The sequence below is a fragment of the Penicillium samsonianum genome (assembly GCF_028829775.1).
Source record: "Penicillium samsonianum strain IBT 33392 chromosome Unknown utg000001l_segment0_segment0, whole genome shotgun sequence".
Lineage (NCBI taxonomy): Eukaryota > Fungi > Ascomycota > Eurotiomycetes > Eurotiales > Aspergillaceae > Penicillium > Penicillium samsonianum.
In genome coordinates this window covers 3,388,784-3,412,263 of record NW_026643259.1, presented here as the reverse complement: position 1 = coordinate 3,412,263, position 23,480 = coordinate 3,388,784, and the positions used below count along the sequence as shown (strand labels likewise).

The 23,480-nt window shown below is 46.8% G+C and overlaps 9 protein-coding genes across 9 annotated transcripts; 5 read left to right on the top strand and 4 right to left on the bottom strand.

The window, feature by feature from the left end:
- The first annotated feature begins 191 nt into the window (after positions 1 to 191).
- On the top strand, positions 192 to 2,068 carry N7471_001295 (CoA-acylating methylmalonate-semialdehyde dehydrogenase). Its single transcript, XM_057274016.1, has 2 exons — positions 192 to 1,361; positions 1,434 to 2,068. Exons 1-2 carry the CDS (start codon positions 219 to 221, stop codon positions 1,839 to 1,841), a joined length of 1,551 nt encoding a protein of 516 aa, XP_057142195.1. The 5' UTR covers positions 192 to 218; the 3' UTR covers positions 1,842 to 2,068.
- A 295-nt stretch (positions 2,069 to 2,363) lies between these two features.
- N7471_001294 (uncharacterized protein) lies at positions 2,364 to 3,215 on the top strand (the record flags this gene model as incomplete). The annotated part of the gene is made up of 3 exons (XM_057274015.1): positions 2,364 to 2,762; positions 2,818 to 2,946; positions 2,997 to 3,215. The coding sequence occupies 3 exons, from the start codon at positions 2,364 to 2,366 to the stop codon at positions 3,213 to 3,215; spliced, it is 747 nt and encodes a 248-aa protein (XP_057142194.1).
- A 2,308-nt stretch (positions 3,216 to 5,523) lies between these two features.
- N7471_001293 (uncharacterized protein) lies at positions 5,524 to 7,320 on the top strand (the record flags this gene model as incomplete). Its single annotated transcript, XM_057274014.1, has 2 exons — positions 5,524 to 6,496; positions 6,569 to 7,320. 2 exons carry the CDS (start codon positions 5,524 to 5,526, stop codon positions 7,318 to 7,320), a joined length of 1,725 nt encoding a protein of 574 aa, XP_057142193.1.
- A 360-nt stretch (positions 7,321 to 7,680) lies between these two features.
- On the bottom strand, positions 7,681 to 8,955 carry N7471_001292 (MFS-type transporter sphD; the record flags this gene model as incomplete). The annotated part of the gene is made up of 1 exon (XM_057274013.1): positions 7,681 to 8,955. One exon carries the CDS (start codon positions 8,953 to 8,955, stop codon positions 7,681 to 7,683), a length of 1,275 nt encoding a protein of 424 aa, XP_057142192.1.
- Positions 8,956 to 12,476: 3,521 nt separating this feature from the next.
- On the bottom strand, positions 12,477 to 14,484 carry N7471_001291 (class I adenylate-forming enzyme family protein; the record flags this gene model as incomplete). The annotated part of the gene is made up of 5 exons (XM_057274012.1): positions 12,477 to 12,895; positions 12,987 to 13,108; positions 13,171 to 13,265; positions 13,370 to 14,112; positions 14,175 to 14,484. 5 exons carry the CDS (start codon positions 14,482 to 14,484, stop codon positions 12,477 to 12,479), a joined length of 1,689 nt encoding a protein of 562 aa, XP_057142191.1.
- A 1,161-nt stretch (positions 14,485 to 15,645) lies between these two features.
- On the top strand, positions 15,646 to 17,036 carry N7471_001290 (putative MFS multidrug transporter; the record flags this gene model as incomplete). The annotated part of the gene is made up of 2 exons (XM_057274011.1): positions 15,646 to 15,759; positions 15,816 to 17,036. 2 exons carry the CDS (start codon positions 15,646 to 15,648, stop codon positions 17,034 to 17,036), a joined length of 1,335 nt encoding a protein of 444 aa, XP_057142190.1.
- Positions 17,037 to 17,238: 202 nt separating this feature from the next.
- Positions 17,239 to 19,181, bottom strand: N7471_001289 (class I adenylate-forming enzyme family protein; the record flags this gene model as incomplete). The annotated part of the gene is made up of 5 exons (XM_057274010.1): positions 17,239 to 17,651; positions 17,741 to 17,859; positions 17,911 to 18,005; positions 18,067 to 18,806; positions 18,866 to 19,181. 5 exons carry the CDS (start codon positions 19,179 to 19,181, stop codon positions 17,239 to 17,241), a joined length of 1,683 nt encoding a protein of 560 aa, XP_057142189.1.
- A 504-nt stretch (positions 19,182 to 19,685) lies between these two features.
- On the top strand, positions 19,686 to 21,438 carry N7471_001288 (cytochrome P450; the record flags this gene model as incomplete). The annotated part of the gene is made up of 4 exons (XM_057274009.1): positions 19,686 to 19,784; positions 19,852 to 20,490; positions 20,547 to 21,202; positions 21,258 to 21,438. 4 exons carry the CDS (start codon positions 19,686 to 19,688, stop codon positions 21,436 to 21,438), a joined length of 1,575 nt encoding a protein of 524 aa, XP_057142188.1.
- A 481-nt stretch (positions 21,439 to 21,919) lies between these two features.
- Positions 21,920 to 22,918, bottom strand: N7471_001287 (4-hydroxybenzoate octaprenyltransferase; the record flags this gene model as incomplete). Its single annotated transcript, XM_057274008.1, has 1 exon — positions 21,920 to 22,918. One exon carries the CDS (start codon positions 22,916 to 22,918, stop codon positions 21,920 to 21,922), a length of 999 nt encoding a protein of 332 aa, XP_057142187.1.
- Positions 22,919 to 23,480: the final 562 nt, after the last annotated feature.

The following is a 23,480-nucleotide window of genomic DNA, read 5'->3' as shown; positions in this document are numbered from 1 at the left end:
CCAAACAGATAAGGACTATAGTAGGTAATAAACTTGGAATCCTCATATTCAATTCCATCGAGATATCGGAATGTGTTGAATGCGGGGCTTTATCCAGGTGACCACTACAATCGGCCTTTCCCCGCACTTCACCGATTTACATAACCTTGGAACCCCCCATTTCCTTACCTGGAGATTCATCTCTCTCTCTCTCTCTCTCTCTCTCTATACTCGCAATCATGGCCCAAACTAACCTCCTTACTTTAAACTATAAAGGTGACCACAACAAGCCTGATACCATCCATGACACCCAAAACTTCATCGACAATGAATTCATTGGCTCCAAAACAACCACATGGATCGAAATCCACGACCCCGCAACAAACAATGTAGTCTCTCGAGTCCCAGAAACAACCCTCGAGGAATGCAAAGCCGCCGTAATCTCAGCCCAAACCGCATTCCCCGCCTGGCGAGACACCAGCATCATGAAGCGACAGGAAATGATCTTCAAGCTAACCAACTTGGTTCGCGAGAACATGGATTCCCTAGCAATTTCCATTGTCACAGAACAAGGCAAGACCTTCGCCGACGCAAAGGGCGACGTTCTCCGAGGATTACAAGTCTGCGAAACCGCCTGCGGAATCACCACACAGCTTCCCGGCGAGGTCCTCGAGGTAGCCAAGGATATGGAAACCCGTTCCTACCGTCTCCCCCTCGGAGTCGTCGCAGCCATCTGCCCATTCAACTTCCCCGCCATGATCCCCCTTTGGAGTCTCCCGATTGCCATCGTGACTGGTAACTGCCTGATTCTGAAGCCGACCGAGCGCGCACCAGGTGCTTCTATGATCATCGCTGAACTATGCAAGAAAGCGGGATTTCCACCGGGTGTTGTGAACGTTATTCATGGATCAAAGCCAGCTGTTGACTTTATCTTGGACGCACCAGAGATCAAGGCTATTTCCTTCGTCGGCTCGAATAAGGTTGGCGAATATATCTACAACCGTGGCACCGCGAACGGGAAGCGTGTGCAGGCGAATCTGGGAGCCAAAAATCACGCAGCACTTCTGCCGGATAGTAATAAGAAGCATGCTTTGAACGCCATCGCCGGTGCTGCGTTTGGAGCGGCCGGTCAGCGTTGCATGGCGCTAAGCGTCTTGATCACTGTTGGTAAGGCGCGCGAATGGCTCCCGGAATTGATTGAGACCGCCAAGGGATACCAGGCTGGAAGTGGGTTCAACGCGCGATCTGACCTGGGTCCATTGATTACACCCCAAAGCCGGGATCGCGTTGTAGACCTCATCTCCAGTGCGGAGAAGGAGGGTGCTACTATCGCCTTGGATGGTCGTGGCCAGAAACCTGAGGGTTTCCCTAATGGAAACTGGGTATGGAAGTCCCGAGTCCCCGTGTTGACTTCAACTCCTATGAACTCTCCTGCTAACATGTTAATTTAATAGGTCGGCCCGACTATTATCACCGGAGTAAAACCCGAGATGAGATGCTACCGAGAGGAGATATTCGGCCCTGTGCTACTTTGCATTGAAGCCGATACAATCAACAGCGCGATTGACATAATCAATAGCAACGAATGGGGCAACGGCGCAGTCATCTTCACCCAGTCGGGATCTAGCGCCACACACTTCCAGAAGCGCGTTGAGTCCGGACAGGTTGGAATTAACGTTCCCATCCCCGTTCCTCTTCCCATGTTCTCCTTCACCGGTAATAAGCGAAGTGTGGCAGGAACGGGACTGCTCAACTTCTACGGCAAGGATGGTATCCGATTCTATACACAGTGGAAGACTGTCACGTCGCTTTGGAGAACTGAAGATGCTACTGAGCTTGAGAAGCCAACCTCGATGATTTGATTTGTGATTAATAACTTGCATACGGCGGACCTGGAAAAACATATCTCGGGATTAGTTTGGGAGACCTTGATAGGCGCAGACATGTCGGGCATTTTTGGCCTTGGACATCATTGCATGTGATGAAGATACATAGGGTAGGTAGGTGCATCCATGGATATCTTTCTTGGATATCATTTTAGTTGTCATTCTAGGTGTCTTTTGTAAGGTCTTTTGTCTTCGCGGTGTCATAGCTAGAAAAATAATAAATAGTTATAAGTAGAAATACTGCTGTATATGGGGATATAAATACGGATAATAGCGCGGAGTAGACACTGGGCTTATGATGTACAATATACGTAAAAAGCATAAACTGTAGACTTTTCTATGTATAACCAGGGAAGTATATGGACAAAAGGTTGACCATATGGCTGACAGTTTCCCCGTCGACGACTGACATCAGGATGAATCGTTGACTTAAAACAAATACTTCATATATCCCTTGAATGTATTAACTCACACCACCACCTATGAACTAGGCGCAGAATGTCTTCATCTGCTTCTGCCAACTTTACCACGCGTTGGTCACCCTATCATCGACCAAGCCCCAAATCCCAAATCCCCAAATCCCGGATACCGAAAAATCCCATCGATGGCGAGAAGAGCGCAGAGGAAATTGCGCTCGAAGAGGCCGGCGATTTAAACGCGCTCCAGCGATATCGATATGAATTCCACCACGGAACCACATACGAGCATCAGCCTCCAATAACGCAGCTTCTCGAGGCAGAAGAAGATTTCCGACATCACTTTCAGCTAGAGTTATCCCTACGTGAAAGAAGCGACCAGTCAGAAGAGGTACAGGAGGAGCTTAGAACTCAGGGCAAGCTTCTTTGGATGGCATCGCGAGAATGGTGGATGCTGAAGAATGAATTTGGGGGAGGAGTCGTAAAGAGGGCATTCGATCTATGGCGCTCACATCCTAGATGGTATATACATCAAGTTCTTGTTGAAGATTGTGTTGCAAAGCAAGGATGTTGTTCTCGAGATTGTGGGTGTTGTGTTAACCGTCCAATCGATCCGACGCGTAGTATTGGAGTTGGACATTGTACTCTTGCGTGCGGATGTTGTCGTAAAGCTCGGGGTTTTGACCTCTCGAAGGAATAGCAATACCTTATGCAGAGTTATTACGATTATCGCGGGCCACGGAACTCTTATGCACGGATTGAATTGGCTGCGTTCTGGGGGCTACTCGCGGATAGCTGTGAAAGCCCATTCGATATGATCGACGAATCGCCAGTCTTTCCGTTGTTTGGTAGTAGGAAAGCCGAGTCATCGAGTGTGGACGAAGAGGATAATGAGTCGACATCAACAAAAGACTCCGAATCCACTCTGGCTTGAGTTGGAATGTACGTGGCTGGTATCTATTTGCTTTCATTTGCTCAATGACTGGTCATCCTATTCTGTGTTGAAGTGATTGAAGACTTCTGTACTAAAAGATACACTTTGGTTTCTTAATTGCTGTCAGAGAAATAAAGATGGATCATGGAATTACCCTAATTCAGTAATCCAATATTAGAATATCCACTGATAACCTTCGAAGTATAACCGATGGCTCCACTACGGGCCGCAACTGTACTAGCGCACCTTTCTCCACTAAGGGGCATCATAACTAGCACATAGAGCTATGCATTAGCAGTGGTAAGCTAAATCCACTTTCTCTCAAAGAGTAGATAGCCAAATTGCTAACATTCTTGGGCTAGGGAAGTTTCCAAAAACTTCTCTATCGAGGACCTAAGCTCACGACCATAGGTGGGCAGTCTCAAAGTTATTATTACCGCCCTAATCACAAGTCTCATAGTTGGTCATGTTCCATACAACTCTAACGTGACTGACCGAGAAGAGCCATTGCCAATTGCAGCATCGGTGCTGGGACCGCCGGGTATGTTGTTCTCTGTCTTTAACGCCCGCCTTGAGTTAACATTGGCATTATAGGAACCGATCTAATTCTTGCAGATATAGTTGAAAGGGGCATGGAAGCTGCAGGTCTTCCTGCAAAGTTGAAGACTGGACGTTCGATTTACTAGAAATGTCACTGTGCTGATCGCCAAGCCCTTGTCTTCTTTCTGTCCGGTGTGGTTTCTCCTCGGCTTCCCTATTTATATATTTGCGCCTCAAACAACTATCTTAGTACGAATATTGCACTTTTTAGTATTCTACTGGCCCGATATTGGGGGAGTAAGGGCCGCAGTGAGAGCAAGGGTGGTGAGAACTACGGCGGCGTTGGGGGACCGCCACGACAACACAATTTCTACCTGGAAGCAAATGAACCCTCGTCCTATGATTCTTCTGTTTCCGTTTATGATGCTACACGTAGCAATACCATGGTTTATGATATTATACATTCTGGATCATCAGATGATATAGATAAATTGGAGAGGATGTGTTAGGGTCACACTATATATATTCGAGGTTAAGAATCGGAGAATAAGCCGAATTTTACATTCTACGACAGACAATAACATACAATTACCCGAGTGACCTCAGAAGTGATACTAATAGACAAGCGAGTGGTATAATTCGCAATGCGAAGGGGCAGGGCAAATGTGGTATACAATTTGAGTTCATAGACACTAGCAAATTAGCAGTGTGATTTTTGTATCTTGGCAGAACCAGCTAAGTATCACTGAAACTGTCGTCTTTCAACAGCCCAGCCGGGCTAGCTCAATCGGTAGAGCGTAAGACTCTTAATCTTAAGGCTGCGGGTTCGACCCCCGCGTTCGGCTATTCCTAAAAACCAAACCTGAGATTTCTTTTTTGCTCTTTTCAAATTTTTTTTGCATGGGATTGATGGGTTTTCAAGATCCACTTAGGGCTGCCGGCTCCGGCGAAACCTTGGTGGAGTCTTGGCGTTATGTATTACCTAATCAACAATTAACCTCAGGTTGAAACCACGGAACTCGAAGGTTGCGTCCCCTGGTCGCAGTAACAACTGGCAAACTTTGAAAATATCAATTATTGACAAAACTATATAGCAGTATAGGTATCCTCATTATATCTTTTTGAATACAAGGAAATACTATAACCACCCTCAAGCAGTAATTTTGTGTTTGTTTGAGAAAATGAAATGCACAGGATTGGTTCTACAAATAGTAAAGCTGAGGCACTATTAGATCTATATATCTCGTATGGAAGGAATCCATTCGAAGGTCCTCCGTGGAAAGTTATCTTGAATTATTTAGAGAAAAATAAACTCTATATCCGCAAACATGCATCTGAGAAACAATGATATACACTGTAAGGTAGCTCCGGTTTCAGTTGGGACCGCATAATCTTGACAGATTCTGACAACCGGGGATAACACAATGCTGCAGTTTAGATGTAAGGTAGGTGACAAAAAAAGCGTGGTCTATTCGATATCCGTATAAATAGGGTGTGGAAAAAGCCAGGTGGAAAGCACCAAGTAACACGACTGCCGCCGCACTGACCCTTCAACTGGTCAATGATTCGAGCCCTTTGGATACAACACTTTCTGAAACACACCGTCTTTTAACATCTGCATATACCTTGTATCATCACCATGGTGTGCTGTCCAAATGTTATATCTTTAGGCGCGCGGCCTAAAGGTTGTTTGTTTAAATGGAGCCTCCGTTCATTCTCAACCTCTACCCGCACTTTCGCTCGACCGAAATTTGGACACCCCGTTTCCATGGCCGATTCTCAATTCCCCAATGGGTCAAAGCCTCAGAATCCCACCGCACAAAGGTTGGGAGAAGTTATTTCAGCATGGCTTCCTAGTACCCCCACGGGGCTTTACGATCAATATTTGCAAACGCTCTCTCCCGCTTATGATCATTTGTTGACATATTCCCGATACGACCGGATCTGGCGTTTTTCTGAACATACCCCTCATAGCCTGTCGTACCATTCTGAGATTTCTCTTATGTCCTCTCCCGTGATAGTGATGGATATCGGCGAGAACGATCGAGTTACGGATCATAGCCACTATGATGGAACGGACCCTGAATCCATGAGAGAGCTAGAATCACATCTTTCCAACGCGGATACCGATTCCGAAGATCGCCAGCGCTTTCGCATTATCTGTGCACAACATATCACTTGCTTGAGCATGGAGGCGTTGGGCACCGGGCTTTCTTTAGACCCTAATGTCTTCAGCCACCATATCGGGACATCATTCAAGGACATTGAAAAGAGCACGGGTATCTATAAGCTCTGCAACACAAAGATCGAACAGATCCCTTCATCTGTTGGTACCTTTGAGTACGAGAAAAATCTACAAATCCTCAAAGGGCACCTAGGGCGACTTTCCATTGCCAATGTGGAGCATGCAAAAGATCTCACGACTCGGGACTCGATTGTCAAGTCTATCTACCATCTTCAAGGTCAACCAATCACATTTTCTGTGGATGTACCACGAACGATATATGTGCAAGGATATCAATCCGAGGACGACAGAACACAGACTACTGGAAGAAGCCTACGTGCAAGAGTGTTGGCGCTACAAGACCGAGTGTTGAACCGTCGCATTGCTCGGGAGCGATTTGTGGATGATAGTATGTTCTGCGACCAAGGGGAACGATATTCACAAAACGGCCTGGACATTCTACAGAACATTACCATTCATGTCATAAACGACAGTCTCAATCCCGAACTTCAACAAGGTATGGATGGATGACTCTGTGTGCAACATATTATAGAGAGTGCAAAATCTAGTAATTTACTAATGTTGGTAGTCTTGGTTTTATTTCCACCCTGTCCGAACCTTGATGGAGACAATACAGACAACGATCCTCATGTTTTTCTTGATCCTCTGACCAAGCAAGAAATTACCAAATCATTCAAGGATTTCTGTCGAAATCGGGAGAAAAAGGACCATGCACCCGCTGAAGGATCTACGGCATCTCGACGGGCTACGTCTCAAGATGTTGAAATCTTTGCCAAAGATATTGTCATTGGGAATCAACCCGGTACACCCAGAAACCCAGCAGAGACTATCCACCTTATACGATCTTATGCTTTAAATGCGTGGTTTGATCGTCTGCAGACATTGAAAGACCAGCTTGAAGACCTCAGTCTTCAAAGCTTATTCCATCGAGGCACGACACACAATGAAGATCCACAGGATTCAGATGAGGAAAACCACACAGTCGATGGACTGATCGATGAAGAAGGGATAAAAAGTGCTATTCTTCGCTATATCTCGTCATTGGATGGTGAATGCCAGCGGTTGAAACTTGATTTGCGGGCGGCGAAAATAGGATCCTCCACCAAGGGTCTCGACTCTGTTCGAACATTAGATGAGACGATGGAGAAGTACATCTACATACGATCGCAGATGGGCAATCTTCTCTCTGAAACCCAGCATTTACTCGATATGAAGAACAGCAAGAAACAAGAAGCGTTAGCAACTCGCCAAACCAAAGAAAGCAGAGAATTCATTGAACAGGCAACAACAGTGAAGAGGTATGATATCAGGCTATCTTGAGGGAACTAAGACTGACATATGCCAGGCTTATCATATTAGCCTTCTTTTTAAATACCGTTGTCCTATGTCTGCTTGGTATTTAGCATGAATGTTTGATAAATGGATCCTCAACTTTGACTACTACTGCATGCATTGTTGAATCTGTAGAGGCTGAAGAAAATGATTACACCAGAGCCATATTTCTGACACTCACTTCCCATAAATGCGGACTTACTGCTGCGGCCTATAGGCAATAAAATCACCATGATGACTCGAAAATGGTAAGAATAAATTGTTCGCAAGTCAATTACAGTTACTATCTCTATTATATATTAGTGTACAAGTGAATACCGAGGGAGAATGATTCTCCCCCGACTGTGACTATTCCTCGAAGCCCTGATTCCCAAGATCCTGCCCCGTTAGATCAATCTCATCCAGAAACAATGAAGTCACCAAGCCCAATGCACTGAGGCCGGTCATTATATAAAAGATTGTGTGGAAGCACTTCAGATAGACTCCCAAAACCCGATCTAGCGTCGTAAAAGATACTTCCAGTGATCTTAACTCGCCAATAAAGTTCACAGCATTGGAGGCGTCTTTCAGAGGCGCCAAAGCTCCAGTTAGCTGAATGGTAGTATTAGAAATGGACGCCGAGAAAACATTGTTAAAAATAGCCGAAGAGATAGTAAGGCCAACAAGGCCTCCAAATAAGCGAATAGCAAGAAACTGTCCAATAGCTAGGCTGGTGTCGTCAACATTCTTGACACTTGCTTGCATGGGAAGAATATTGAGACGTAGTAGCGCGACACCTTGCCCCCAGAGAATAGGAAGCCCGTAACGCATAGATGTCGAGGACCCTACGCCGAAGAGGGCCAGCAAGCCGGTTCCCAGCGTAAGAACAACCCATGAAATTCTTAGAATCCATACGTATCCTCCGAACAATGGGACCATCATCATTGAGACGGCTGCGGCTACGACGCTTATAATGACAGTGGGCAGCAGGGAGAGAGCTGATGAAATAGCAGTCTCGAGCTCCACGGCTTGGTATAGCAAGGGCAAGTACTGTAATAGGGATACTAAAACCATGCCGTGGATGAAGGCTCCTAGCAGCGTTACGTTTCCTGTCTTGGAGTGGAAAATTCGATGAGGAATGATAGGTGCCGCGGGCTTCGCCTCGTAGAAGGCAAAGGTGACAAGCACCGCAACTCCCAATAACAGTGGAACGAGAGTCTGCCAAGAGGCCCATGGAAATAAGGAGCCCGCCCAACTGAGAGGTACGACGAAAATTGTAATGCCAATAACGACAAGCGCCATACCGATCCAGTCGAGGCGGTTCAAGTTCCTAGAGAGCGTTGCATCGAGCGGGACGGGTCGAAGTTTGAGGAAGAAAAACACTAATGGTGTGCCAATTCCTAACAATGGTAAATTGATCCATCCAATCCATCTCCATGTAGCATATGTCGAGAAAAGCGCACCGACGACGGGCCCCATGATATTGCCAATGGCCGAGGGAATGGCCATTAAGCCGAGATATTTCGAGCGTTCTTCTAGCGCCGTCATATCCGCGAGAATCACCATCGCCAAAAGGTCAATTCCTCCACCACCGAGACCTTGGAGGACCCGTCCGACAATTATAGTATTCATGTTTTGTGCCATAGCGAAAACGATGGAACCGATAGAGAATAGACACATAGATACGTATAGAGGTGGCTTTCGACCGAACGCGTTGGAGATACTGGCCCCATACTGGTTGCGTGACTAGTCCACATAGGGTGTAAGCCAGATTCGCCCAGAATGACTCTAAACTTGAGCCCTTCAGGTCGCCAGCTATAGTCTAGTGGTGGAAATTAGTCATTGATGCAAGTGGGATACAGACTATAGAGGGTGTTATGGCTCACTGGAAGGGCAATACCTAGGCAGGTTGCATCCAGCTGAAAAACAAAAAGGCTGGCCGCAAGCCCTGCGAAGGCGAGTTTGAAGGAGAGTGATTTTTTTGCTGTGTTGTTAACTACATCTCGCTCTTGCGGGGTGTGTAGTTCCTCAGTTGCCGTATATATGTCTTCGGCTTTTCTGGGTTTCGTTCCAGGTCCGGTTCTCCTAGGTTTGGGATGACTGCCGGAGAGATCTCGGTCCTTGGGCTAATATTGGCCTCGGAATGGCCCATTGCTGGTGTATGGAAGTTCGGACCACGTTGACTGATTATTCAATCCGGTTAAGTGACATTTATAAAAGAGTGAAAGTAGAGGTCGTAGAGATGAGCGTGATCGACCGGCACATCAGTCTGGACTTTGGCGGCGCTTGGCGGCCTAGCGCGCGGATGGGGTGGGGACTAAAAATAATATCTTAAGTTTAAACGTTCTCCCAACTTTTACCACGTGTGGCATTGGGTTCAACCCCTCGTTCGCCCAGCTCATGGATCTGCACATCGTTAAGATTATCTTATTGACTCAGTCGCTACCCAAAACTCTCAGCGACACAATCAACAATAGGAGGTTGAGACTGACCCCGGCTCAACTGCTGCCATCTTGGTTGATACAGTGATATGAGAACCGAAATCTGTAACAATTGTGTAGAAACCTCTAGCTGGGACTTCTTGGACATCTTTAACAATTATGCCTGCATGTAGTAAGTGGGCAAGTGTGAGAATGGTGAGGCCTAATGAATAAGGGCAGGACTAGGAAGCGGTATCTCCTAGTAAGAACGAGAACACCCCACGACCTCTTCTTGCTTTAGTTAAGCATCATCTAGAGCTCTAATGTGGTGTTTCAAACTCACACTAGGCGATACTGTGTTTTTTTGCCCAGTCGGCATGATTGGGCTTGGTGCGACTCACGTAGAGCCGTCAATATGTTTGTTACGATGAAGACTATGAGGGAAAGAGGCCCGGGTAACAGAGAGCAGACTTCCCGGCAAACAGCGGGCGCTCAATAACTAAAATTTCTGGATGAGGCAGATGTGTTCTTGGGAGAAGCGTACATCTTGTCATGATTTTCATAATTGTCTCCAACCCGTATTTTCCATAAACCAAGATACTACTAGGTAATCCTATTCCTTATCACATTTGATCTGTGGACAATTGTGAATTGACTGGCATGGATAGTATTGCTTTGACATGGTTGTTGGAGCTCGTGGTGGAGGCTAAATTTTGGAAAAAAATTAGGCCACTAGTTTGACTTTTAGTGCTTTCCTTGTATATTAGGGATATCGTAATTAGTTAGGAATGCCGAATACTATATAAGTAGATGATATATAGTCAACAAAAAAAGATACAAAAACATACAACAGTGAGGATTCGCTGGTAGTCACCCACCCAACTACTAACTCACCGGCGTGTGGCTTATGTGCAGTCATTAGTCGGGTGGGTGTCGCCTGGGTGAGAAATGGGTGAGCGCCGCTTTACGGTCGCGCGACCAGGGGTGAGTGATCTAGCTACTGGGAGCGGAAAGAGAGAGAAGAAGGATTGATTTCTCTACAAACAAACAGAGAGCTACTTATGTAGCTGGTTGAAGCCTGGCAAACAAGGCATCCATCCTAACAGTGAGAAGGGTGAGTGAGCTATAGACAGGGTGAGAATCGGGGTGACAAGCGGGTGAGAATCACCCTAGGTCGATAAACTGGGCTAGAGGGAGCAGATCACCACATCGTGAACATGATTTCATACCGGTGCGGCCTGGTGGGGGGACTCGGCCAATCTCCAGTCTGCATGTAGCGCAATTGGTGAAGGGCTCAGGGCGGCGCGACTGATCCATGAAAACTGATAATGGGTATATGCCGCCGCAGCAAGTGCACTGGTGAGTCTGGGCCACCTCCGGTATCACGTCATGTTGTGCAGTACTAACGGCACCCGTAGGTATAGTCGCAAAAGCAGGGGTGTTTATTGAGTTTGTTAGGCGTTGGGCCAGGGCCGGGGTATCCGGATAGATCGATATCATCGGCACAGCACGTTGTCTCTCCTATTGCGGTTAGTATATTCAAATAGCGGGCCTGATAGAGAACACACTCGGCAATTAAAGCTTATCTTGGAGCGCCTACCGGCGGCAGATAGAAACATAGAACGCGGAAGATAGCACATGCACCGACTGCAGCGGACCAAAGAATCATCTGTATCGCCGGCAGTGGCAGACGAAGTAGTCTCGCACTCGACCTGTCGCGGTTGGGGACGACAGCATCTGTGGCAGGTTTTAAGCTCGATATTTCTGTCGTTGATGAACGTAGTCAACGGCCGAATGTTATGGCAGCGGCTACAGCACTTAGTAGACGGACGGGAGTTCAAATCAGCGGCAGAATGTTCACGGGGTGGCATCGGATGGGCGAGATTCGACATATATGAAGCGCCATAGGAGGCTGAAGATGCTGGAAGACAAGTGAAGAAAGCTGGCAGCATATCAAATCAACATCTCAACAAAGGCACAGCATGCGATATACTCTATAGATGCAAACCAAGAAGGACTATTTGGCAAGATGGGCAAGATTGGAATAGTGTTGGGTGCCTGATTCTGCCTCAGGCAGCAGGTCCCACATGGACAGATCCCGATAGTAGTAGATAGCCAGATAGCTCTCTCTCTCTCTCTCTCTCTCCTCTTCCTGTCCGTCCCTTTTGTTCCCAGTTGAATCTACTGCTCTGTTTCTCCATCTCTGGATCATCACATCGTAGATTCTCCATCAAATAGGCCAACGAAGATGCGTATGCAGTTTTTCCCATAACCAATGGTAAAGCGACAAACAGAGCAGACCAACGAATGGGAGGGCCAGGAACTGACGCAGAGCGGGTCGCGCTAAACCCAGAACAGGCCGACCTCTGTCAAGTATCTATATATATATAGTAGATAATGTACATGTTTCATGTACTTAACTACAAGCTTGCTGCTGGGTATGATTCTATATTATATCAGGCACAAAACTTTCATATTCTATGGTTCTACTTTTATAGGAGCTATGTGGCGGAGCACTGCCACTTGCAAGCAGTGGGAGAAGCCCTAAGCTCCATGGTTGCAAAACCTAAACTGTGTCATGCTGGATGACCAGATAGATTTTAAACATTATCTTGGTAGGTAAATCTATCGTGCAAAAATCTACGGACACCTTCTTCCTGTCTCATTTAGTCTTTGTCGCTTCAACAGGGTGTTAAACGATGTGCATTTCTGGTTCCCATCACGAATAGTTTCATGTTCTCGGCACTACTTGCCGGCTGCATCCCAAGCCCGGGATCTTACTGTAGGTTTGCATGCGTCGATATCACACAGTTCAACGCTACTAAAAAGCTCAGAATCATCCGAGAGCTGGAAGTATTGCTGTACAGCCTGAGCTTTGATGACTTTGTGACTTGCAGTTTGTGGTATGTACTCTCCCTCACGTAAGATTCGCAAAGCAGTCGGCAACATATAAACTGGGAGATTGGTCGCCAGCTGGTCTCTGATGAAGTCCAGCGATGGCTCATCCGGGCGATGGAATTCAATTTCACGGCATTTGTTGGGCTTTTCGAAGCGCACGAGAGCGGCCACTCGGGAAACATTGTGGGAATCCATCACAGATACGATGCACCCTTCTTGGATAAAGGGAAGATTGAGCAGCTGCTGCTCTACCTCCAGCAGAGAAACTTTATAAGTGCCATTTTTTATGACTGACAAAGAGTACAGTGTTAGTATAATTGCTTGAGATGGGGCAAAGAGCTGAGAGTCAGATCTTACTGTCTCTTTCCCCCCGTCCCTCGAGAACATAATCTTCCCCGACTTTACGAGCGATGTCCCCCGTTCGAAAGAATCTGTCTTCGGTGAACGCAGCTTCAGTTGCAGACTCATCACCCAGGTAACTAGTATGATCTAGTAATTAGCCAACGCATAATGCACGAGGATGAACAACGAAATAACTTACTGAGAGAACATAACCGGGTTTTTAATCAGGATCTCTCCATGATCTCCATCCGAGAGCTTAACTTCTACAGTTCGGCGAGGCCGCCCGATGCAGAACTGTTATATGGAGTAAGTAAATGGAGGGAGTTGAAGAAAAGAAGCAAGTGAAGGGATTAGGAATATCAAGTTCACAAAGGGGCTCTAAGTCTTAAGGGACACACCTGAAGTTCTACGTCCGTGTCAGGCGACGTACACAGCCCTCGTCCTCCGAGCTCTGTCGCTCCATAGGAGTTCCTTAGAGCTAGATCGATTTCCTCTCGCCAAAACTTCATCAACGAAGAAGAGGGTACCATCCCACCACTTTGTGCTAGTCGGATTTTTTGAGCTGCGGCGATATACTGATTCAATTCTTTGGATGGTAAAGAGCAGAGGTGACGTTTGAAGTATCTCATTAGACCATTCCAAATACGTGGGTTACCTGTCAGAATGGTTACTCCCCCTTGGTGAAGGCGTTTCCATATTACTGCCGGATCAGAAGATATAACTTCTAGTCGTGCCCCTGATAAGGGATGTCTGATTAAGGGTAATGCACCGGCAACCCAACTTGGGTGCTGATGATGTAGAACGACATCCCCAGGACCAATGAGAGAAGGGAAGCCATTGAACAGCTTTCGAGTATGCACAACACCTTTTGGTGGCCCGCTGGTGCCCGATGTGAATAGTACCATGCTTGGGCGCTCCAGGGGGACTATTGCTTTTTCATCAATCCCAATAGAGGTTACACCTCCGTCCAATATGGGGGAAATCTTGACGCAAATCGGAGACGAAATCACCTGCAAGTCATGAAGGCATCCATGTCTCTGAATGTTTTCTACAAGTGACATGCAAGTGTCGCTGGCAAGGATGACTTTGGATTTGCTGCGACGGATGTGCTCTAATACCTCCTCCGGCATAACATTGTTTGCTGTCGATAAAATCCTGAATTTAGCAACTCACTGCATTAGTAGTCTTCTAAAAATAACGTACGCAATGGTATGAATGCACCCCCGATGGAGAGGATAGCAAGGGCGCCGACGGTGTAGTCGTACTTCATATCTGTCAAAAGAAAGATATATGGGTTTTGGCCCCGAAGAATGTGTCTCTGATCAAACATCAAGCTTGGAATAGATTCTAGCAGCAAGTTTCGGGTTCGCACTATGTCGGTAAGAAGCTGATCGAAGTCCGACTCGACCCCATGAGTTGGATCATGGAAGATGACATCTTTAACTTCCCGAGCGACTTTGAGAAGATGGACGAATGCAGGCTCGTTTGGTAATTTTGTGTTTTTAATCTCCATAATTAGGGAGGGAGAGGGATAGTCAAGTGGGTTGATTAAGAGAAAGACTCATGTACACTATGGAAAAGGGGAACTCCAAGGAGGGACCCGATACACCGCTGGTTCATGCAGTAAGCAATTCCCCCACCATATACAGTATACCCATTGAAAGAGCTTTAAATAGACAATTCATCACGACAATCGAGGTCCCTCCGAGAATTTTTATGCCCCCTTAATTCAATTCAATGCGTTACACATTAATACTATCATTGCCTTCTCACATGTGTTGCTCATTAACCACTTTTGTACGAGCCAAGAACGCCGTCACCAGCGGAACCTTGAGTTAGGCCGATTGATCGGCATGATATTAGCACTTTTGTTCTCATTTCCATGTCTTTTTCTTTTTCTTTCTTTTTTCTTTCCCCTGATAAGTGTGACCAAAACGCCTGCTGCTTTTGGGTGGCCATTATCCCTTGCAGCCCATTCTGACAGACAGATCAGCTAATACAATCCACCACGAACGGATAATATTTGCATCTATTACTTTTCCCTGGCTCTACTTTAAAGGCTGAAGCAGAACTCGTATGTAAAATGGAAGCAATTACCACCGTTTACACCTCCTTTGGGGTCTCCTTGACAGCTTTATATTCTTCGGGAAAACACAACCAGAGTAAGTGTGGTGCATGGTAAGTGGTTACGGGTAGTGCTCATAATGGCAGTTTTATCTAGACAAAGATTCAGCCTATGAGAAAGCTTCTTCAATAGGGATTACCTTTTGGCCTGGGATATCATCCCACCCCTTGCTTGTGATCTACATTATTTTACTTCTCATCCCTTGTTTGTGACCCATATAAGCACGAGACAGCGATCTGTTTTGTCAACACATGGGATGGTAAGAGGGCATCAATCCCCCAATGACTACCGTATAGGTATGTATCTCTGCAATACTCACCGAATTGAGTGGCAACTGGGCTCACACACCAGCAAATGATACGTTGCAATATTATGTTCCCACAGACAAAGACAAGCAATTGTGCTGGGTTGGACACTAATGCATCTACTACCCATGATGCGGCTGTTGAAACAAATGGCATGGCTTCTTGTTTAGCAAGTGAGCCAACGCGGATGTATACAGTAATGAGCGAGAAAAAGAAGATCTTTACGATCATCACTGCTTCATCCATGAGAATGATCGCATTTTTTGCGGGAGGACTCTATTACCCAGCCATGATTCCTTTGTCGGAGGCCTTGCATGTGTCCAAAGTCAAGATTAATCTGACTGTTACCTCTTATATGGTACGACGAGCCTGTATCACCGAGCCAAGTAAAATGAAACGCTAATCGTCGAATAGCTCGCACAGGGTCTCACTCCGTTATTGACCGGGAACCTCTCAGACCAATACGGGCGTCGGCCCGTCTTTTTAATCTGCCTGCTTGCCTCAATTGGCGTGAACGTGGGACTTGCGTGTCAAACTAACTTCGTCGCTCTGACGACGTTGCGATGTTTACAGAGCCTTGGCAGCAGCGGCGTTGCCTCAGTCACTGGGGGTACCGTCGTGGATGTTATCACCCGATCCGAACGTGGGAAATATATGGCCTATACCTCCATCGGTACCACTATTGGAGCCTCTATAGGCCCAGTTCTAGGTGGAGTACTGACCCATTTTCTTGGCTGGCGAAGCATCTTTTGGTTTCTTGCCATATTGGCAGGCATAATGGTCGCTATTATTATCATATTCCAACCTGAAACCTGCCGCGCAGTCGTCGGAAATGGCAGTCTCCCTCCTCAGCCGTGGAACCAGCCGCTCCTACGCCCACGACAAACATGCCCCCCGGAAGTGGAGACGCGAACAAGGTTCTCTAAGAGGCCTAGTATCCTTGACAGTCTCAGGATTTTGCTTGATAAGCAGATTGGACAACTGATCTTGTTCATCTCTCTCATGAAGTGGGGTATCGCGGCTGTGATGATCAGTATTCCGATGCTTATGGAAGAGAAATACCAATTCAACACCTTGGAAATTGGCCTATGCTATGTCCCATACGCTTTTGGCAGCATAACAGCTCGCTGGACTGTGGGATTACTAGCAGACTGGAACTTCAGACGCCATGGTCGCCAGATGGGCGTGAATATCGAACGAAATCAGCAATCGAAGGAACAGCTTTCTCTGATGCCACTGGAGAAGGTTCGATTGCAAATAGCCTTGCCAGCAATATATTGCGCGTCGCTGTTTCTTCTGGGGTACAGCTGGGTGTTGACGTACAACGTCCATCCGTCGGGACCTCTAATCATGCTATTCTTTCTGGGGAACGCAGCCGCCGGTGTAACCAACATGGCCGCGGCATTGATCATGGACCTTAACGCAACCCGGCCAGGGATGGCACGAGCAGCCATGTCGTTATGTGGATTCCTTCCTGGGGCTGGGGTTGTTGCCATCGTACCGCTCCTTATTCAAACTATTGGATTTGGCTGGCTAGGAACGATCATTGCAGGTTTATGGTCTATGTCATCATCAATGCTGTGGGTTGTGTATTTTAAAGGAGAGGAATGGAGACAGCACGGTGGTACAGAATAGGAGCTGGGTTTACTTTAGTACCACGAATCTAGAGAGTTGATTTTGAAACTATTTTACTCAGCGGCTCATATACATAACGCACAAAGATCACACTTTTTGCTGTAAAAGACTTGTTTACTGAGGAAGTTTTGTTTGAATTCCTATAGACCTAAAGCTATGTATTTATAGGACATAATGCAGAACGTTCCCCAACCATAGGAATCTAAGAATTCTGGCACTTGAAATCCCACACCTTTACGTCCTGCAGTAGGTTAAAACTTCCTGGCTTGAAGTATTTCTCCACAACCTCTCGTCTATTGACCTTCTCAGACACTGTCCTCGGGATCTGTTCACCATCATGGAGCAGGTGAACCACGGTGGGAAGCATATGGAATGCCAAATCTCTAGAGAGGTCTGTTCTCAACCTCTCCAGTGTCGAACGACAATCCCAACACGGGGAATTGGAAGGTATCAGATGAGAAGATTGAAGGCGCACAAGAGCTCCAACTCTTTCTGTGGTAAACGCATTATTGGCAACGGGAACTGCTAGAACGCATGCCTCGGAAATATACGGGAGGACAGCCATGGGGGCTTCAACTTCGTGGGTCATTATCTTATACCCGTAGTATCGTATATCTGTATCGTCATGTTTGTCAGGTCCCCACCCATCTTTGAACCTATAGGTTGAGAATGAAGAAACTATCACGTGCACTACCATCACTTACAGTCAATCATCCTACCGTCGAGTATGTATTCATCCCCCTCTCGATGCGCAAAGTCGTCAGATTTGTAGTAACCGTCCTTGTCAAAAGCATTTTCTGTTGCTTCTGGATTCCCATGATATCTAGCGAAGTTAATTTAGTCCTAGAGTATACGGCATCCCCTCGAAGCATACCGTAGAAAAGCCAATGGACTCTTGATTAGCAGCTGGCCATGGTCTCCTTCCGACAACTTCACTAAAACCCCAGGCGACGGCTTCCCAATGCGGCGCTACCACAATAGATCATTAGTATGCCACCACAATAACACAAGGAAAAGAACTGCAGCTCACCGCTTCGTCTGGGAACGGAGCTGAAGCCCTCACAAGTGCGGCACCACCTAGCTCTGTTGCCCCATAAACGACCATCAGTGGCCTTTGCATCTTGTCTACCCAAAATGTCTGAACAGACGGCAGCAGCGAGCTTGAGCTGACAATAGCCCTGCGCAAGTTTTGAACTCCTTGCCGGTAGGTTTCCGCTTGTTCGCGCGCTAACTTGCTGATATGACTCTGATAGTATTCCATAAGTTGTGTCCAAACGGCCGGGACTGTACTCAGGAAAGTAATTTGGTCACTGCGAAGGGATTCCCAAATAACGGACGCATCTCTTGCCACGATTCTCAGCTTTGCCCGAGCGAGAACAACGGAGATGAGCGGCCTCAACCCACCAAACCATACTGGAGAGCGATGACACAAAAAGACATCACCACTCTGGTAACCTGCGCCAGGTACAAAGACACCTCGTCCATGTATGACCAGCTTAGGGGGTCCTGTTGTGCCAGAAGTAGAGATAAATAACCCAGGCCGAGTCTGTTCGACCACCAAGTCCTGATTGATCTCGACATTGAAGTTCAAAGGACTTTCTGAGGAGGCAATATTGAAGGTGGTCGGTACTACATAGAGATCAGTCCCTTCCCCATCGGCGTATTTTTTGATCTCTAGAGCATGATTTAGGTAAAGTGGGTCTGCTAAGATTATTGAAGATTGCGTTTTTTGTAAGAGTCGGTACGCATCTGACGGACTTGCTCCCGTACCTGTACACACGGAGATGCGTTAATGCTAGTAGTAGACAGCGCCCCTTTGTTGGACCTACCCAGTGGACAAATTGCACCGCCTAGAGAGAGAGCGGTGAAGGAAGCCAAAATAAAAACATAGCTCGCTGGACCAAGGATGAAAATGCACGTTGCTTCGAGTGGCATCAGTCCTCGTGCGTCAAACATGGACTGTGGGATCCGCTTTCTAATCTCCTCGTGCATGGTGCAAATATCGACCAGGAGCTGAGCATAGCTGGCATTCACTCCCCGAATAGAATCGGAAACTGCGACATGTCGGTTCTCCCGCGCAGCTTCTAGCAACAATTTGAAAATTGGCTCGTTGGGAAAGACGGTGCTTTGCCAGTGGTCAGACATCCTAACGAGTTTCGCTGCAAGATTCGATATATTGACTGACGGCCAATAATCAGGGATTAAATATGCTTGAGGAGTCTTTCGCCGGTAACGTATCGATTCGTGGCACACACAGCAAACCTGAGGGATAATCTCTTCCTATTAAGTACATTGCAGCCGACTCCTGGTTGGTTGTACACAGCTCACAGAAAGATAAGATATTACACAATACCATGCTGCATACAGGAACCAGAACGATGTATTGTGTATTGCCAGGGAAGATCTATATGATCAGTCACTATTGTATGGACCCACAGCAAAAAGAAACGCTTTGACTCCATGCAAAATGTGATCAAGAATGGGTCCTTTTCAAAAACATATTACGACTGTAATTTTTCGAAATTAGGTGTTCAGCTTGTTCGACTATAAAGCACGTGTCAGAAACTTGCCAGGTCACATTCTAGCCCGTGCTCAAATTGGAAGTTTTCCATCAACGCAACCCCCGGACTAAATCAAACCAGCATGACAATGGCTTCTTGGACGTTCGATATGAAGTCTCTTGAAGAAACATTTGTGGTTTTTTTGGGTCTTTCCTGGGGGTTCATGGGCTTTGTGCTTCTAGGAAGTGTAAGTGAAAGCGATTCGATTCGATTAATAGTGTTGCCATCGAAGCTCATTAGACGCAACTAACTAGGTTTTCATCCTCACGATTCTACGATCCATTTACAACGCAATTTTCCATCCACTGGCTCGTTACCCTGGCCCAATTATCTGGACCTCAACTTTTATTCCTTACAAAATTGCTCTTATGAAGGGAACAACCCATCTCTGGCATGCCGAGTTTCATCGCCGCTATGGACCAGTAGTCCGAGTGTCACCAGACCAGCTCTCGTACATCAGCGCCCAGGCGTGGGATGATATATACGCTTGCAGGAATCCTCAGCTGAAGAAGCACCCTGAAATTACTGCGAGCCCTGCAGGGGGTGTGAACGGGATGGCCAACACCCCTAGTGATACGGACCATGCCCGGATGAGGCGCGAGCTGGTTTCAGGCTTCAGTGAGAGAAGTGTCAGGGCGCAAGAGAACCTTTTGACACGACATATCAGCCAACTGGTGGTAAGGCTCAGGGAGCGGGTCCTTGATACTCAGAAAGAGGGTCCAGGAACTAGAGAGGCCAATATGTCACTCCTGTTGAACGCTACAACCTATGATATCATAACTGATCTGACCTTCGGAGAGAGTGCCAACACGCTTGAGCAGGAGACCGACTGGATTGGTTTCGTTATGCCCATGGTAAAAGCACGCATTACTTCCCGCGTTGTCACTAAATATGTAAGTCAGCCGGCTCTTCAGTAAGCAAACAAGGCATTCATTGATAGATATAACAGGTCTCTTTCTTCGTGACCACAATCAGTTCGCTATTCCCGGTGTTATTCCCGAGTGCTACAGTGAAATTCCACCAGAGCAACATCGCTGCATTGGACCGCCGTCTCGATTCGAGTGCTGATGACAAGCGACCTGATCTTCTCACTCTCGTAATGCCTCATTTAGGTGGACCCCAAGGCTTCTCAATAGGGCAGCTTCGCTCAACAGTGGGATCACTCATGATTGCCGGATCCGAAACTACTGCCAGTGTCCTGACATCCGCCAATTACTTTGTTCTTTCCCACCCACAGATATACGCCCGGTTGAAAGAAGAGGTGAGAGCGAGCTTCGAAAGAGAAGAGGACATCAACATCATAGCGGTCAACAACTGCAAGTACATGATTGCCGTACTACAAGAAACAATGCGAATCTGGCCAGCAATCCCATCGAGCCTTCCACGCATAAGCCACGGCTGCTTTATCGATGGAAACTGGGTTCCTAATGGAACCAAAGTCGGAGTGCACCAGTGGTCGTCATATCGGTCAGAGCTGAATTTCACCCGCCCAGAGGAGTTCCTGCCAGAAAGATGGCTGGAAGGAGAGAATCAGCAGTTCAAGGATGACAAAAAAGCCGCGTTTCAGCCGTTTAATGTGGGCCCGCGGAACTGTCTTGGGATGAGGTGCGTAAAACCTGTAGTTTGATGACTAATTTTTCACTTATTAAATCTGGTCTAGCTTTGCCAAGGTTGAGCTCCGTATGATATTTGCGCGTTTGTTGTGGAAGTTCGATATGGAACTTCTCACTAACCACGAGGAGTGGGAAGCGCAACGCACCTACATTGTCTGGGATCGGTGCCCGCTGAGAGTCAAGGTTAGACTGGCACAGGAGCAAGGAGAGAAAACATCAGACTGTTAAATACATGCTTTGAGGCAAGCGGAAAGACAGCGATATGAAAATTTCTAGAGGGGGGAAGAAGAGGAATGTATGCCAATAAATTGATATTCGGTCGGACGAGAGAGAGGGAGAGGAGGAAGCGCTTCATGCTGTTTCCATGCCACTAGGGCTCAGATTTATCAGGGCACATGACCCGAGTGGGTACGCTATCTCAACAGAATTGCATATTAGGATGTAACTTGGGTCTTTACGTTATTACATTAATTGTTTCATATTTTTCAGATTGATACTGGTAGGCGCCGAGTTTTGAGGGAAAGCAGACCCTGAGTAATATATCCTGAAAGTTAACTTATCTCTTTTGAGAACTCACATATTTAATACAGCACATAAAGAGATGTATGAGGACGATGAATTCTTTCTATATAAGAGAGAGAGCTTATAGGAAGAACTCAAAGAAGAGGTATGAAACACAGGGCAAACATGCTTGCTCGCCAATATTGACTCATAAGTACGCACTTGATACTTGTCGTTTAGCATACTCCCCAATCATGCCTATCGCCATCGAAGCCCCTAAAATGCAAGAACCCGGACCAAACCACCAAGCACAACTGGCAGGGTCGGTCAAATTGACCAGAGAGACCATAGAAACCAGAACAAGAGCCGTTGTGCCACATGATCCCACAAAGTAAATGACTGAAAACTGGCTGAGAATACCAACAACGACTAGAAATACGACTTGCGCGGCCGCCATGAACGAAAAAACCAATTTCGGAGTTCTTCCAAGGCGAACCGCTAGCGAGCCTACGCCAGCCTTGATGTCATCCTCCATGTCTTGGTAAGCATACAGAGTATCCACAATAACGGTGTATAGGACGCTGGCAGCATAGAGACACAGAGCTGCGAGTAGACGGTGATGGCCATCGCCGTCATTGGATGAATGCTGTAGAATGAAGTCCACGTTGAGGGCTGCGCCGGTCATAAAGATAGCTAGGCCGAAGCCAAGGCCCAGAAATACTTGCGGTAAATGTGTTACACGTTTGCAAAACGGATAGAAAAGTGCTGCTAATGTGGTGATGGCTGCGTAGAAGAGGCAGGACGTGGGCAGAACTTGGAGTATTATGGCGCCAACGACGAGCTGCAGTAGAAGGAAGACATGACCTTGAACGGGGCTCACTGAACCTCGGGCAATAGGTCGCAGCCGAGTTCGAGCAACCTGACGATCAAGGTCGTGATCAACATTGTCGTTCCAAGTGCACATAGCCCCACGCAAAATCAATACCCAGGCCATGAAGTATGAGGCCTGGACGATGAGTAGCCATGGTTTCGGAGGGGATGGGGCCACACAGGCAGCAAAGCTCAGCCCGATAACATAGTGGCAGTAGTAGAAATAACATCCGGCCAGTCGATGCAGTCGCATAAGCTCAGCGTACGGAGTCAATGCGGAGGGCAGAAGAGCGAAGATGCCTTGAGTTGGTGGTTTATATTCATTCGAGGCTCCCATGACAGTGTACAATTTGATAAAAATATAAAAAGACGGAATTGGTTGAAGTTCAATGGCAGCCTAACGAATGGAGAGTTCAATTGGCTGGAAAGCGTGAGATCTGTAAGCCACAATGAGTACGCGATTCTTATACTATAATTCTTAAGATACAGCAGCATCCACGTGGCGAATTCCCTGGTACCCATCATATGTGCACGTAAAGGCCATTGTTGGGTACACCCGGCCTAACAAAACTTAAATACTTGAACAATACAATAAATGTGATAGGCTAGCATATTGCGGCAGGAATAGAGTTCAGCTTCAGCAGTATGGCCCTACTAGGGCTAAGGAGAAATGGATTATTGCCAAGCCTAGACCGCCCTTTCCTTTCCAGCCTTCAAGGCCCTGCAGAAGTTTAGGACTCTACATACGGCATTTATACCGCATCCAGAGGCACCTAGGCACCTATATTGCTAGTAGCTACATAACGGAAATTAGAAAAAAAATCAGCAATTCTCCCACTCGCCAAATTCTTTCATTCATGATTTATCATTAAGAGCAGTACGATCTACGCCTTCGGGGA

Coding starts and splice junctions, on each gene's coding strand:
- N7471_001295 (XM_057274016.1), top strand. CDS start 219: ATGGCCCAAACTAACCTCCTTACTTTAAACTATAAAGGTGACCACAAC. Junction 1,362..1,433: donor GTTTCCCTAATGGAAACTGG/GTATGGAAGTCC, acceptor TTAATTTAATAG/GTCGGCCCGACTATTATCAC.